This window comes from Musca vetustissima, unplaced genomic scaffold, assembly GCF_032173495.1.
Source record: "Musca vetustissima isolate MV318-11 ecotype Yass unplaced genomic scaffold, APGP_CSIRO_Mvet_v1 utg34326, whole genome shotgun sequence".
NCBI lineage: Eukaryota > Metazoa > Arthropoda > Insecta > Diptera > Muscidae > Musca > Musca vetustissima.
This window is the reverse complement of record NW_026872439.1, coordinates 77,713-93,960: the sequence shown is the minus strand read 5'-3', so window position 1 is coordinate 93,960 and position 16,248 is coordinate 77,713. Positions and strand designations below refer to the sequence as shown.

General features: G+C 37.4%; 1 protein-coding gene across 1 annotated transcript in view; it reads left to right on the top strand.

Moving 5' to 3' along the window:
• Window positions 1-1,536: 1,536 nt before the first annotated feature.
• Window positions 1,537-16,248, top strand: part of LOC133338157 (uncharacterized) — a 50,403-nt gene continuing 35,691 nt past the window's right edge. The window contains exons 1-3 of the mRNA XM_061546375.1: window positions 1,537-1,659; window positions 1,712-2,148; window positions 2,213-2,267. Of these exons, the coding sequence (XP_061402359.1) occupies window positions 1,537-1,659; window positions 1,712-2,148; window positions 2,213-2,267 (615 nt within the window). The remainder of the gene's footprint in view (window positions 1,660-1,711; window positions 2,149-2,212; window positions 2,268-16,248) is intronic.

Below are 16,248 nucleotides of genomic sequence, written 5' to 3'. Positions count from 1 at the left end.
AAAGCGAACAATGGAGACGAATTATCGAAGATAATCAAATCAAAATCAGAAAACAATGCCGAATGTCATGGAGAGCACTGAGACGCTGTGGCAAGCACTCTGGGGTATAGAATGTCAATGCAACGGAAGTACAAAATCAGCTCCTCTACAAAAAACAAACACCAGTCCACCCAAGTGATGCATACGTACATACACCGTAAAGTTAGTAACTAACGGACACTTCCCACCTCACAGGTGCACCAACAAGACTATTATTTTACGTCTGGTCATAGATTAGACACACTGTAAGAATGGATTGCGTTCCAAATATGTGAATCCTCAAATATCTTGCAGCCAAAAAGTAAACAATAGTATCAGTTTATTGCAAATTATTTTGAAGTTCACCGGTGTCGTCCTTATTCGTGCTGCGTGCTTTGTTGAACTTTGTTGCTTAGAATCAATTTAAGTTGATTCTTTTGTTTTCCGTTGCATGCTCTGGTACACCTCGCTACGCTCGACTACGCAAGCATCTCGAAAGATGCCAATCTAACCGATACACCAACAAGGCGCAAACAGCTCGGTATGCCATTAACATCCCCAGTGCCTCAGTCGATAGTTTGCGCGTTTCCGACGTATTTCTTGCCTCTGCCACTACCTTCAATTTCGTATTCCCTCCCCCCGATCTCTAAGACCAATGGTACAGAGATGCACACATCCATACATTTCCATGTTGTGGATGTCCTGTGGAGGAATTTTTATGAGCAAACATTGCAGCAGTAGACGCTACTTTAAATACGATGCCAAGCATTCTTTTATTCGTCTTGTTGACACAGCCCTACCGCCTCATCACATCATCAGCTAGCAGGATGTATTGTAAAAAATGTCCTTGGCATCATTACTCCAGACATTGACTAACTATGTACATTGAAATGTGTTGGAGCTGTTGTTTATCATCATGCACAGAGAAAAAACTGTTGTTGCTTTGGTAACAGTCTGAGGTACTGCGTCCGAACTGATGTCTTGTTGCACTCTGAGACAATGAACTCCACCGTCAGCACACACACAAATACAATACCCCCTATCCCTTTGCATGGATCACATTTTCGATTAATAAACAACTCGGGGGTAAAGGTCCAATATAGGAATTTCATTAAGGAATACCGAAGGTTTGGTGGAACAAAGTTTGAAGGAACACACCAGGAAATCTCAGTCTGACTCATATGAATACGACGTGAAGAAACAAATCATGAATCAAGTCCAAAGCTTTTGACACTTCATCCATTCGCTTACCACTAACGCAAATCATGCAGTGTATTAGTCACTCAAATCACATGTGACGCAGTTTTTATGAACCAGACGATTTTTTTACGACCAACATGGAATAATTCAATGCACGAATATCTCACCAGATATCGTACTGATAACGAACCATTACGGACTGATAAGAAACTTGATCGATATATCGATTGGTGACATCTCGACTCGGCCAGAAAGCCACATTTTAGTATTCATTTAGTTCTACAACAGCGTGTTGCAACCATTGGCGAAATCACCAAAATGACCAATGTTCTAAACGTTTTCGGTATAATTCTATTTGTTAACTGTTTGGCGTTTGGGCAAGCTGCTATACCCTGGAGTTGCCAGATTAACGCAACAGGACAGCCGATAAATGTCGAACAGGTACAACAATTTATAGCGCCTAGTGTCTATTGTACTAGTTGTAATCTTTCAGTTGTCAGGTGCCTGGTACGAAGTGGCACGATTGCCGCCAACTGAGGTCCCTGCCTGTTTGGAAGTTACCGCTCCCAATTCGATTGAGAAGGATTTATATACCTTAAAATTAGATTACGTGGATAACGTGAGCAATGGTTGGAAGCCAGTACAAGAGAAAATCGAATTTCCATGGGACGCTGAAACTCAAAACGGGAAATTCAATCTAACCTACAGTGGTTCCGATACGAACGTCACCGTCGATTTTGTTTATATGGGAACGTTAAACAACCTGACGGTGGTCTGTGGATATTCTGGCATAGCTCCAAGTGTATCGTTGATTCGAATTCTAAGCAGAAATAGAACCGTGGATTCCAAAATAAGAAGTGAAGTGGAAAATATCGTGACCGAATTTGGAATAGCCGCATCTGAAATGACCTGGGTGGAACAGGGACCAAAGTAAGTGTGGAAAATGGCTAAGCATTTCCAATTTATCCATTCTTTCCCTCTTCTCTCCAATTAGATGTAACAGTGGCTCTTTCCTTTCGTCGTCAATACTTGTAGTCCTACTGACAGCTGTATTAGTTTCCATGGGAAATATTATCCTCAAAAGAAGCCATTAGGCGGATTAGAGAACATTTTAGTTATAAGTCACCCTAAGACGCAGTTATGATAATACTACGGCGAACAATAATATTATCGATTACAGTGTATCTAAGCACCTTTATCATAGGAGCAAATCACATACGCATTCACACATCCGAGCAACCAAACACACCCAATAGAAACACACGCACACATATAACCGAAGGCGGAGGAGTAACCATCGGTGTCGTATCACCTGTGCCATTGTTATTGAACTCCTATAACGATTTTTGTTATCTTTAGCAAATAAAACATTCAAAATATGTACGTTTATTTATTATTATTATTTTTTTTTTTTTTTTTTTTTTTTTGTGCACAACAAAGTTATAATATTCGTCCTACTTGGCATTTTTGTTGTTTTGTTACAACTTTATAATTAATATGAATAGTGGCAATACCCAACTGATTTAAAATTGCATTTCGCATACTGTAACATTTTCAAAACAATTATTGGTCGGGTCGGGCGGCGAGTAGTAATGGAAATTTACAAATTTGCGAAATATATATACTTGTCTAGTGGTAAATTAGGAAACAAAAATGTAACTGTAATTACAAAAAGAGCTTATCAGACACTATACAATTAACCACACATAATAAACAATACATCCCATTATAACAAAATAACAGAAAAATATTAATGAGCGTCTTGAGTCATGTGCAAATTTCAATAATTGATAACTCTTTACAGCCCCAACAAACATAAATGGTGTTTTAGATATGCGATAAACAAATTCTGAATTCTGATAAAATAATGTACACAACAAGAATTAAATCGAATTCACGACGACGAATGTGGCAATGAAAAACCCGCGCAACTGAAACAAAAATCTGCCGCCAACCGTTGCGGTGTTAGTCAGTGTGAAAACACGAATGCCTTCTTACGAAGTATTCGTGCGCAAATACTAAAAATGAGTAAGGAATGAATGAATGAATTCTTGTTGCAGGAGAGCGGTGAACAAAAATGCTTGAGAGAGAAAATGACAAACAATATGTTGCAATGAACTTGTGGACTCTGCAACATGTTGAGAAGCAACATGCTGTTGTTGTGGAACCATATTGCCACCTACCCCAGGAACGAAAATACATTTGGTTTGAATTGCGAAATTCTTTGAAATTCTCTGTGCAGCTAAACGCAAAGATTTTCAGTAAAGAGAGGGAAAAAGTACAAAAATTCGGCGTAGTTATCTAAAATGTGTAGGTATGAACTGTGCAGTTAAACGTAATATATGAGGCTATGTACAAGACAACCAAATCAAAACTACTGTAATTCTGTAGATCCCCACCTGACATGGAGTCGGGATCTAGGACTGTCTGTACTACTATCGGACGAGTTTGACATACTTTCGGAACAATCAGGTGTCGCTGAGCTGGTAAGTGTAGCATTCAGTGTCCTCTTTCATTTGGACGCATGCATGGTATTGGCACCAGGTACTTATGAATGGTAGTAGTTAAGGTGGATATATACCTTACTCATGTGCTCGTGTAAAATTGACGTCCTAAACGGTTGCGATTTCTGTAAAAAAAAATCATCCCCAACATATAGCCATCGGAAACACACATAAAAAAATTAAATGTCCCTTTCACATTAAAATCAAGGGAAGGGGATAGCTATGGCAATCATAAACATAACAGTTTGTATACTACTAATTTTCTGTAATTGCGAAAATTATAAAAAAAGTGCCAGCGTTCATTACAAAGAAATACACTCGATTGGCATACCTTTACTTAATTGCGAAAAAAAGAAATATGTTCATTTCATTAATATGGACCAACATATAATAAATTTGTTCATAGGCTATTAGGGTAAATGTTCGTACACTCTGACCCCAGCAAAAATTCTGGACTGTTCAGTCCCGCATTAAATTTGTGTCGCAACTGACCCTATCAGTATACGGAAGCGTAATTGATTTTGACTACCATACTACCTTACGATCATGTGCACTGGCACTACCACCATACAACCCCGCAAGTTACAAACCGTAAAGTGTATATTGATCACCACGACATAAATATGCAAATGAATTTTCCATATATCAATCCTTTTATCCTCCAATATCCTCATACACATTTTGGAAATGATTGAAGTTTTGGATGCAGTAAGCAGCGAATTAAACCAAACTAAAAACTTTTACTTAATCATCGCAGGATTTATTTTAGACACACACACACACACAGTTAACGCCATATTGCACTTTCTTTATCTCAACGCTACTAGGATCCATCAGAATCCAAGCCAACATAGTTTCACGGCTTTGCAAGGCATGAATGCAAACGCATTCATAAACAAAAACCACCCTTTATAAGCCATTGCGGCAGGAAGGGGAGACAGTCCTTGTCAAAACAAAGAAACCTCTGAAAGAAGCTACAAATTCCTGGGCGTTCTGTTGTTTTTCTTTGTACTGCGCTCTCAATTTCGCAGTTGTTTTCCTTCTTATTTTTTTGTTTTTTGTTCACTTGTCTTCTTGTTAAGCTTGAGATGTTGATAAGTTTTGCTAATTAACAAAAATTTCGTTCGCTAATTAAATTCTTCGCTGGTGTAATGAGTGAACGAACTAACAGCAGCAAACTGGAATGGGCGCAGCGGTGGACCGGCGAATAGCCCACGGCCAACAAATGACTAGTGGCGAACATAGAATATGTCAAACTGACACAAACGTACAACGCATCGAACACACAGAGACATGACAAGTTTTATGACAGCTGATGCCTTATCTCATCACTTGACTTCGCCTTGAGTAGTGGAGTCGAGTAGCAGATTCAAATAAACAATAGCAACAACCGAAATATCCACCGCCCGCTTCGCTTTGTTGCTTCATAAATCATATCCTGCACCATCCAGCCTTACTGAAGAGCAATTCGTTTAATTATCAATTCAATTTGTACGGCTTTGTACAAATGCGAAAGAGCAAACAAGTCATCCATCCAGCAAACAAACTTGGCAACAAAGTTTCCATATTTTACAGTTTTCTTGTCCGTTTTTCCGTTCGCCTCGCAATAAGCTTTTAAGTATTTTGCAAGCAATTCATTTGATGCCTCAAACACCAGCTTCTCGCCTTCCCGCCACTTTCGTTACCAATGAGATTCTTTCATTTCGGGTTAGTTTCTCCGTAGAAAGATTCTAAAATGATGGCAAAAACGAAGAAGAAGTATAAAGCACGCAGCGATGAAATGACTCACAAAATGGAAAACATCTCAACAACAATGCCCGAATTGCATTGTATCCTCACCGACAAAAAGGAAGCCAGAAATGCAATGTTTGTGGGGATTGCAATAGGACCCTTGCAAATCCTTTAAATAACTTATCATCGAAAACGAACCCAGCTCGTAATTTGACCAACAACGAAACAGGAATCTTGTACCGAGCTATCCCACTAGCGCACAGCCCAGGTTGGGCTGCACTGCGAACAGTCAGCTGCGAGCTATATATGGCAAAGCAATAAACGATTGGATGAAACATAAAAGGCCAAAAGGAGAAAACGTTGCAAAATACTAAACAGCTTAACATTTACAGCGGAAATGCACATCCCCCTAACATTGGCCCTGGGGAATCACATACATTGCAACTTTGGAATTTACTTAAAGTTGGCGATTGTTTGGTTAACTGGCGCCGACTTCACGTCTTCAACAACACGAGATGCGGGGGTAATGGCTGTTGGTGCAAAACCATCGCCAATTGAAGGACTGCCTTTGTTTAGTGGGATGAATTTACGAATAAATATTAAGAAAATCAATGAATGTATACAAAAAAAAACATCTGCAAGAACTGTAGTATATGAGGCTTATACAAATGGATTGGGTCCAATCCATGTCAGTTCTGCCAAACTCGCTTTTCTTTGGGTAAATATGTATTTTCATGTATCTAATAACTTACTCAATGGATGATGGTTAAGCCCTGAATCCAACTGTTTAGCCACATGTATACTCGATAATAAATCTCCGAAAAATTATAATAAAGCACTGAAATTACCAATTAATTTCCATCCTTCCGAATGAAGATAAATTCTAATAAATGATCCAAGAGGGAGAAAATATGGCAACAGGGCCTATTACGAAATTTCCCAACAGGTATCTTTCATACCCACACAAGTTCTCTCGCCAACAGCTGCAGCCAACATGGGTCGTGTTCGTATTTATGCGTCATTAAACGAATATTAGATACGAACAATATTTTGCTTATCCAGTGAAAGCTAATGAAATAATTATTAGCAGAGGTAACGATACGTTTGGTTGGCTTTGTGGTGCGGCAGACAAGAAGGAACAAAAATGGGCATAAGAGTTTGATTCACAAACAGAGATTTCAACACTTACAATAGTGAGCAGACAGGCAGTTGCCATACTGCTTCGAATCTACTGTGCTATATATTGGAGTTTAAAGTCTTTCACTGAGGTCTAAAGTTTAGACCAACTTTCGACTTCAGTGACGGTGATTTTACACAATATGTATCTTACATATGTGTGTGTGCTGTCACTTATATGAAACTCGGATTTTGTCGTGTGAAACCTACCGAAATTTCAATGTGTCAAAGCGATATGTAATTACATAGCATGTATTTTTTCCGAATAGGACGCGCTCTGCTTTCTTATGTAAAACATTACACAAATCAGAACAATGAATTTTTGAGGTATTAAAAAATGTGTTTTCTAATTGTAAAATTTTGTTAAAATGCCAAAGTTATAAATTGAAAATATATTTAAGGATACTAAAAAGTTTAAAATAATACTAAAAATATTGGACAACATATATTTTTGCAGATACCAATAGGTGAATATGTTTTTCATAAACTATCTTATGCCAGAACCAAAAATGTGAAACAATAAATGACAGAAATGATGATTGTTATTTGTGGTTTCAGATTCGTTTACTATTCGCTAGAAAATAGAGGTCTTAACATTTGCAAAAGCTCGAAGTTTTGATCTGAGACCATATTGAGCGTGTTGAAACCACAGGAGGGCAGTTAGAGCCTTAAACTTTCCAAAGACATAAATGTTAGTAGAATGGAACATATTTGTGTACATTTTGGAAAAAGTAATGCACCAATCCCATATATTTGTTTCGAATGTTTAAATTCCTCCTAATCCTTAATGGTCTTTCCCTTTATTTTTGTATGAAATCAAATAGTATTCTTAATTTTTGATTGTTCTGTAATTTGGTTATGGGTATTTTTTATTTGTACAAAATAAAATAAATTACAATAGCATATTATGGTACCATCAGCTGGCTTCACGTGGCTACCTTGATAATATACCTTGGTAATAGTTCTTATGTTTATGTTGTGTTGTGTTGTCAAAGTATTTTTTTTTTTTATTTTATATAGCATGGAATTTTGACATATTTGAGATTTGTATTCCTTGAAACGAGTTAAATGGTTAAAACTTGTGGCAACATAGACCTACCTATTATTAGAATCGATGTATGGGAAATCTGGCAGCGCTTAGACTCTGCTGTTGCGCCATAGACGCAGTTGTTCTCATCATTGTCATATCCATATAAACTGATTGTGCAGTATATGTATGTATGTATGAATGTGTGTGCATTCACCTGAAATTGTTTGCAGGATGACTGAAATGTACGCATATTAAGTGATTAATGATACATTATCTCTGCCACTCTAGGAGCTTTTCGTGGTTAATATCACACACATACACTCACTCATACAAACATCGAAATGTGCGGTTTCTTTGGCCGCTGTATCGGTGTGTGTACTGGACAAAGATGTTAACTTCAGTCTGTCGGTTTGGAGGATTGTAATTATCCTTGATTAATTGTTCAACGACTGCGACGGTGGTTTAGGAGACAAACACCCGTTGAAATGGGACAGAGAATCGCACGTCGTTGAAACATTAAATAAATTAAGCTCAGCTGAAAATAGGCCGCGCATGATGTAATAGCATACATCGCCGCGTTAATGACTGTGCGTAAGGATGTATGTGGGAGTTTTTGTTTGCATTTTAACCAAAATTAATGAATTTCTACTCAATACTGTTAACAAATGTTGCGGTATTTGTCGAGCACAAGCAACAATTTTAATGAGCAACATGTCAGCGACTGGCGTGCCTTTTCTTCCAACTAGACCCCGTTAACAAATGTGGCTTCAAAGAAAATAGCGCCCGAACTTGCCAATTACTAGTTTTGCACCTGGTTTGCCGAGAAAATACACCTTGATGGTATGTTATTCCCTAAAAACGAAACTTTTGCACCTTCGATTCCCCAAAAATAATTGCAAACGGACAACAATAGCATCAGAACATTTCGTAAAAACTTTTTTACGGCCGCACTAACCCAAAAGGCATCCAAAGAAAACAAATCAAAGATCCAGATTCAGATTGAAAAAGTTTATTTAATTTTGAAAAGAAACAAACCGCTAGCCTACAAACAAATAATGAATTCGTTAAAACAGAAACAAAAAGGAGAACTTCCGCCAAAGATGGGTTCGGTGATAAAATGAACTTCTCTCTGGAAAGCAAACACACGCTGTTGGCACAGTGTTGATTTGCTGCAGGACTGTCAACATGTAATCGCTGACAATGGTTTGTAGGTGTGAAATGCCAAACTGTGGCAAAAGTCAGAGTTAAACAAGCGACACCATTCGGTAACATCTGCCCAGAGACAAAAGTAAAAATACAGTACATTTATTTATTATGAACTTTGGGAATATATACAACTTTTTTTATAGAGGAGGCAGTTATGCTCAAGCAATTCCTGGCATCAAGTTATGTTTTTTTTTTTTTTTCATTGGACACTCAATATACAGAGTTCCAGTACAGCAGTTCTACACAGCTAAAGACGTTTTTATTGAAATGCAGAAAACAACAACTCATCGAACGCCTTGCTTATGATCACTTTCCGATGTAATCTTTCCCCACTTCGTGCTAAGGGTACGCCTCGCCTAAAGCCTGAGAGAACATAGAATGTAGGTGGAAACAAGTGAATTGAAAATAATTTCCAATTCGTTTGTTTTGGCCATTGTAATTGCTGAGCTTGAGGCGTTTGTGGAGATGAACAACCGGATTCGTGATTTCATCTTCGTTGCCCCTCGAAGAAAAAAGCTGCAACATCTCAATTGAGTTGTATGCCAGTTAACTGTCTGCCGCAGATTTAACAAATCGAAAAGCAATAATAGTTATTGTTTTCGTTGTATTTACAAGCTAAGCTTCTAGGCTTCATTATCTCAATGCACACATTTCATATCTTCTCCCATCGTACAAAATTGTTTTCGACATTGCATAACATAAATGATATTGTTCACAAACTTTTTCATTTTGTGTATCATCGAGTAAAAAAAAAACGGTATGTTACATATGTACTGGGAGATGTACGGAATTTGTTATGCAATCGTTAAGAAAGGGAGGGTCCTACTAAAAGATTAGGACATAACATAGTACTACATGCGATGTGTATATATGATTTGGTTACAAAATATATAGAGTGGCGGCAAAACCGAGTGGATGTTTGAAGCTTGAACATTTTTACGTCAAAAAAAAAAAATAAATGTAAAAAAGAAATTTCAAAAATTGTTGTTGTATTCTGTACTTAACTAAACACCATTAAATAAAAACTTAACTCTTCAATTTCTAAGAAAAAAAAATAAAGAAAAATAACTCCAAAATATGCACTCATTTTTTCAAGTTTGAAACAATTTTGCAGAATACGAATATTGTTAGTACTTGTACCGAAGTTTTACATTTTAAGGTGTTATTTATGCAATTTAGAATACCTTCAACCAATTTCACTACCATTTTATTTGAAATATACTTCCAATCACCTCAGATCCGCTTCCAAAGTTCGTCTTAATTATTATAAGCTTATTGGTACTGGCCACTGCGTTAATTGAAAAGTTTGCTCACTACTCATAATTACTTCTTCTGCAGGATAGGAGTTCTTATCTACGCAAACCGGTAGATATAAATCTCTAATGCTCTCAATAGACTTTTTTTCATTATTATATATTACATTTTTTTACAACGGCCCAAGGACTCACAAGTTAATACCAGCCCACGACGATTTCTCAACCGTGCTTCATATTGCGCCTTTGAATTAGTTTTAATCAGCAAGAATGCTTATCGTCGATTTGAAAACGGTTTAATTTGGATTCGCCGGACCCGATCACACGTTTCCAGTCGACCACTGTTGAATTTTTGAGCTCGTTGAACTTTTTTCACACTTATTTTGTAGTTTTTATGCGATAATACAGATATATTTTTTTACTGCCGGTTATTTATTCATGATTTATCATTATTAGCTAATTATTTTATTTGTGTTCAAAACATTGCACAATGTTTTCAGTAAAATGGATTTAAATAATGTAAAACTTAAATTTTCATAAAAATGAACTAATAAAAACGAAAGTGCATACGAGTTATTTCCGTGTTTTTTGGGTGATTTTCTTTTAAATTGTTGGGCTGATACCATTGCCATTGAAACATTGACGACGATTACATATGCTAATAAAGTCATTTTCACTATGGAGTTGCGAAATTGAGATGCTATCTGTAATCATGACATGTCCGGTGAGGAAGAGAACGGTATGACGAATTAATCGGTATTTAATTTGAAACATGTGAATCATAGTGACCTTTTAGTTATCTTATTAAAATCCATCTGCATATTTGCCAGATATCTGCAACAATCCCCTACAGCACACAAATCTACAAGGAATACAGGGACATTCAATATACATTATTATTGAACAATAGAACCCCGTTTAATCGTCTACTATTACCGCCCAATGAAAAGCTGCTCGGGTGGAATGTTCAGCAAAACTTTTGGGAGATCTGGTCCACCACATTCCTTGTATTGTTTTGTTTCTTTACTGTTTTAGCGTCGTTTAGATGTGCCGACAATATATATGGGAAAAAGTTTTAATTACCCATAAAGATCCTCTTTGTTGCGAACTGCCATTACAAGGCAACTTTGTCGGTTGCAATGCCGAAATTGTTGTCGATAAAGAAACGCCAAAATGCAGCAACAACAATGACCAAATTGTTCACAAATATTTTTATCGGAAATTGTAACGAAACGTAGGTGTACGGAGGGCTAGCTGTCATAGATCGATGCAGTGGCAGCTGGGCTTGGTGGCAGCTGGCATTACTGTTTTATCCCCCATCCCATTGAGAGAGGATTCGTATATGGAGGCAGCAATGGGAATAAGAACGCAAGTGACTGCCATCCTTACCGAACCCGCAAATGTGGTGTAATCAGGACACACGTACCCTACCCTCATTGATTTGGACCGGGGGTATTGTATAAAACTACAGGCAATGGGATGTAAAATATTACACTTTTTACAGCAGAGTTTGCGAAGGTTCGCAACATGGTATTATTGTCTTGAATAATGTGGTTATTGTATTTATATAGCTATTCCATGTGATCACCGCGAAATATTTATGAGATATGCACCTTCGGATTCGGTTAAGTGAAAAATACTAAATCCAAAAATTTAATTTCTCTTAGGCGGAATTTTCAATTAAAAGGATTCGAATAAGCCAAACTAGTATCACTTAAACGAAGTCAACATATCCGAAGACATTTTGCTTGTTTTTGCAGTCATCCATTTATCTGAATTCGGTATATAGGGCGACTCTCTCCGATGTTCGAATGATATCGAATCGTGATGATAATAGTTCTTTTTATTTTATTATAGAGAAGTTGAATTCAGAAAAAGTTCGTAGTCGCATAATGCACCTACATTTATTGCCAACAAAAAAAATGTGTCCTTTCCGGACAAAAAAGTGTCCTTACCGGATGACCGGCAATCGATCACAACAAAATGTTTGTTGACTTTTTCTATACATTGTTTGTTTTGGTGCATAGTAAAACATTTATTCAACCGGTTCGTGGTTTGCCTGAGAAATTATTTTTGGACTTGGCAATCATTTGGATGTGGAAAACATGAATGCCATTGCCTAAAATCATAATTTTTTGGCCTAAGGCTATCGGTTGGGGTTTTACATTTCTCTTGTGTGCAGTTGTACTTTTTTGCTCATTTTATTGGAGGAAATCCTTTTTGGAGTAAAATATATTTCATTCGGAATTTATTGTGCTCGAAATAGTTGTTCAGTGGAAAAGAAACACAAAACATTCCACAAGTATTGCCACCGCCCACAGCTCGTGAAGATAAGGCTTCATGCCACCAAACTTAAGCTTTATTGATGTAACGGCTTACTGAGGACAATTCGATTGCGGCTTTCAATGGCATGTGAACAACAACGACATTTTACATAAAAATTAGGGACTCATAAATTTGTAACTAGGATTGTAACATATCATTGAGACGACATACGCTTATGGAAAACAAATAGTAAATCAGACCATAGATAGTGGACACCTACAGCCACAGTAGTCATAACGAGCTCAAGAAAACAGGTGCGGGGAAATTACGTTATGTCATATGGTCGAGCATATACGTTAAGTGATTACATTAAATCAGTATTTTAAATGAATGAGTGTTTAAAATGAATGGACTGCACGAGATTGAACAAAATAATAAAGCCAAGCAAGACAATATTCATTGTTTTAACTACCAAATATTAAAATAGGTATTTTATGTCGTAAGTTTACATCCACAGATAGTTCAAACCCCACGGGTATTACACGCTAGTCCCTACCCAACTGCATTCTTTACTTGTGTTTTGATCGGCAATACAATTAATGTGTTGCTTTCATTTGTTTTATCGAGTCTCATCGTCTTGAGCCTTAATTGTGTATCCTCAATTTAAATGATACTAGTAAATATGTTGATCCTCCCACAAAATTACTTTTATTTGTCATTAAAATCAACGAGTGTCATAATTATTGCAATTGAATACAGGCCATAAGTCCTATCGGGCGATAACAGCAAAACAATAAGATGGTAGTGGGTGGATGCCCCACAAACGATTTTGGACTATTATTACGTTTAATTTGTGTGCGTGTGTGTGGTCGCCCTCTAGACCTACTGGACATTCCATTGACCACAAAATCAAGATTGTTACAATGGTAAAACAACAAATAGACAAGACTGTGACTGAAACAATTCCCCTGCCAACACCACCCCGGCGGCGATCGGAAGCTCAACTTGTGGCCCATAAAAAATCAAACGAACGGAAACCTGTGTATACAGCATCTGGTCTTCCGCTCGGATGTAGAAATTCCAATTGTAACACTCAGATGCACACATGGCCGAATCGGTCGTAAATGGTGGTAGGAAACTTTGTCTGGTTACAAGCAGAAACTCATGGAGCTCCTTGCCAAGAATAAGTGGTGAGTTGTTAGCAATACAAAGTATATTATTCTATGAAGTGAACATGCCGAAATGTTCAAGCATGAAACCGGAAACGAAAGGTAAGACTAAAAGTTTTCCCAACCGGATAGAAATCCTTAGAATGCCACCGAATGGGTGCTGTGTGGGTGTGTGTGTATGGTCGTAGGAAAACTCACAGATTTTTTTTTTTTGCTATCAGTCTATAGGTTTGCTATTCAATATTGAAACTCTGACAAAAATTGTTTCCTTTCCATTTCGAATTGTGGTATTTCGGTACAAAGTGTATTACAACAACAACAACAACAGATTTCAAATGCATTCATATGCGAGCGAGTGAGTGAGTGTGTGTGTGGTCGGTGTCTTTGTGGTAAAATCTATAACTGAATTTTTCCATTTCATGAAGTACATTCACTAAACAACAAAAAGAACGCTCGTTCGCACACAGGCACACACAGTAATATTGTCGTAGATGTATGTATGTAGGTATGTGTATGCAAAATCAGATATGTATGTATGCACTTTGCAACAGAGTCCCTGTCATTTGTATGGTTTTTGCTGTTGGTGCTACTGTTTTTGGCATCCAAAACTTTGGGGTTCTGCACAGCCTCTAATGAAATGTAAAAACTACTCAAAAAAGTCAATGGATACTGGAGTGGCAGCATTGGTAAACGGGTTGCGGTGTGATAGTTGGCCACAGGGTGGCAAATCATGGCACATCAAGCAATATGCCTGAAGCAAAAATGCACCAATTGAATTTGAACAAATTTCGTTACTGGCTTTTAAAACTGAAAACTGGCAGGCATGTTGCTGAGAGAGCGAGTGCGTAGGGAAACCGCAATGTATAGTTTCTATCGTTTTTTAATATCTCTGTACAATACAGTGAGTGGATATGTACGGGCAGAAGCTAATACAAAAAGTTCGGAAACAGATCAATTTCCAATGAACAAATTGACAATGGCTTTTGTGTTTTTAGTTATGATGAATTTCTATGTGTGTGTGTGTGTGTGTGAACGTACATATAATTGGGTTTTGTATTATTTGCGCTGTGATTTGTTTTAAAAATGATATGAAAAGAAATATTGTTGTATCAGTAAATAAACAAGTTGGCAAATATTTCGTAGATTTCAAATTACTTTCTGTACTCTTGAATGTGAAACATAGTCACTATGAAGAACTAGGAATGACTACTCGACTCCCTATTTTCTGATCGGTTCGACACAATATTATTTCAGTTTATGTTGAAGTTCCAAATACTGACAATGCAAAAAACGTATTATCGTCGTCAATACACATATGCGTAGACTCGTTTAATGACCACCTTTTATATTTAGGTTAGCTACCGAAGGATCTCTGTAATAATGATATAAACTAATAGAAGGTATAAACCAATATATATATATATATATATATAGGAGCTAGTTTTATACAATAGCACGTCCTTGAGTCACAAAAGTTGGATAATAAATACTATCTACACTTTAATTAAAAAAATAAACGGAAGAAGTAGAAGAAGAGATGGACCGAATTGTATATGCTCTCCCTTTTTACAATTCTTATTTACAACTGATGAACTCACAAGTTCTCAGTCAAATATGACTATAACTCTCTACCTCATTCTCCGTTAATATTTCGAAGAAACTGATGGCTACAGTAGAACTTTGTAATTTGTATATCTTCACACAGCACGCCGCAACTAAACTCATTTCTAATTTCCTTGGGGTACTCTGCATTCAATCGAAAGTGAGCGATGGCCTCATGATAATTAATGAGACTAAAACCCCAACTTTTGGGCTTGGCAATTGTTGCCATTACCACGAGTACTGCTTTAGGCCATTACTGTATACCGACCATTACCGCCATCGCCATCATCTTTTTCAGTTACAAACGTCTTTTGCTAATCATTATAAATGAAAATTGATTGAATTCCATTAGGAATGCGAAATCTGTAATTGTCTCGAGCTCGATGATTTTATGTGCAAGTGGCAATACATAAACGGACGCATGAATGCACACAGACACACACACTCATGTATATATTCACCAAATCAATCGTACAACAATGCCATGTGCAGCTTCGCAGCCACCCACCACATCGGCAATGAAGAGCTTCTGCAGCTTTCGGCTCAATTCGACTACAAAATTGACCTGACATCGAGAGCATCTTGACATCATTTGGACTCATCTTAATTTGTGTCCGTCCATTTGGCATTAACCAGAACTGTGGTCAATTGCGAAAGGGGTTGTTGAGAGCGACAACACCAACACCAGGAATAAGATAAACGACTTCCATGTCCATGACAAATGTTTTTAATTTCAGTGTGTTTTGCTTCCTACTCCTCCTCTCGTTTATTGTTATTAAAATGAACACGCTGTTCGTGTAAGGATATCAATCATGGCCTTTGCCCTCTAAAACCACCTTAATATGTATTAAATGGATTTCATTTTGTCATACGCGGAGAAGTGAAGTCCCGAAACCCACCAGCACTCCTTCGCCCAGGCATTTGGTTGGGCTATGCCAAATCAACGCAACAGCGTAAAAAAGTCGCCTGGCAAAGGTAAACAAGCCTATTTGTTAAAGAATTCCGTAAAAAGTTCCAGCTCATTTCCGTTGACACAAACACAACGCCACAAACAAATGCACACTCGACACACTGGCAACACATTACCACGGAAC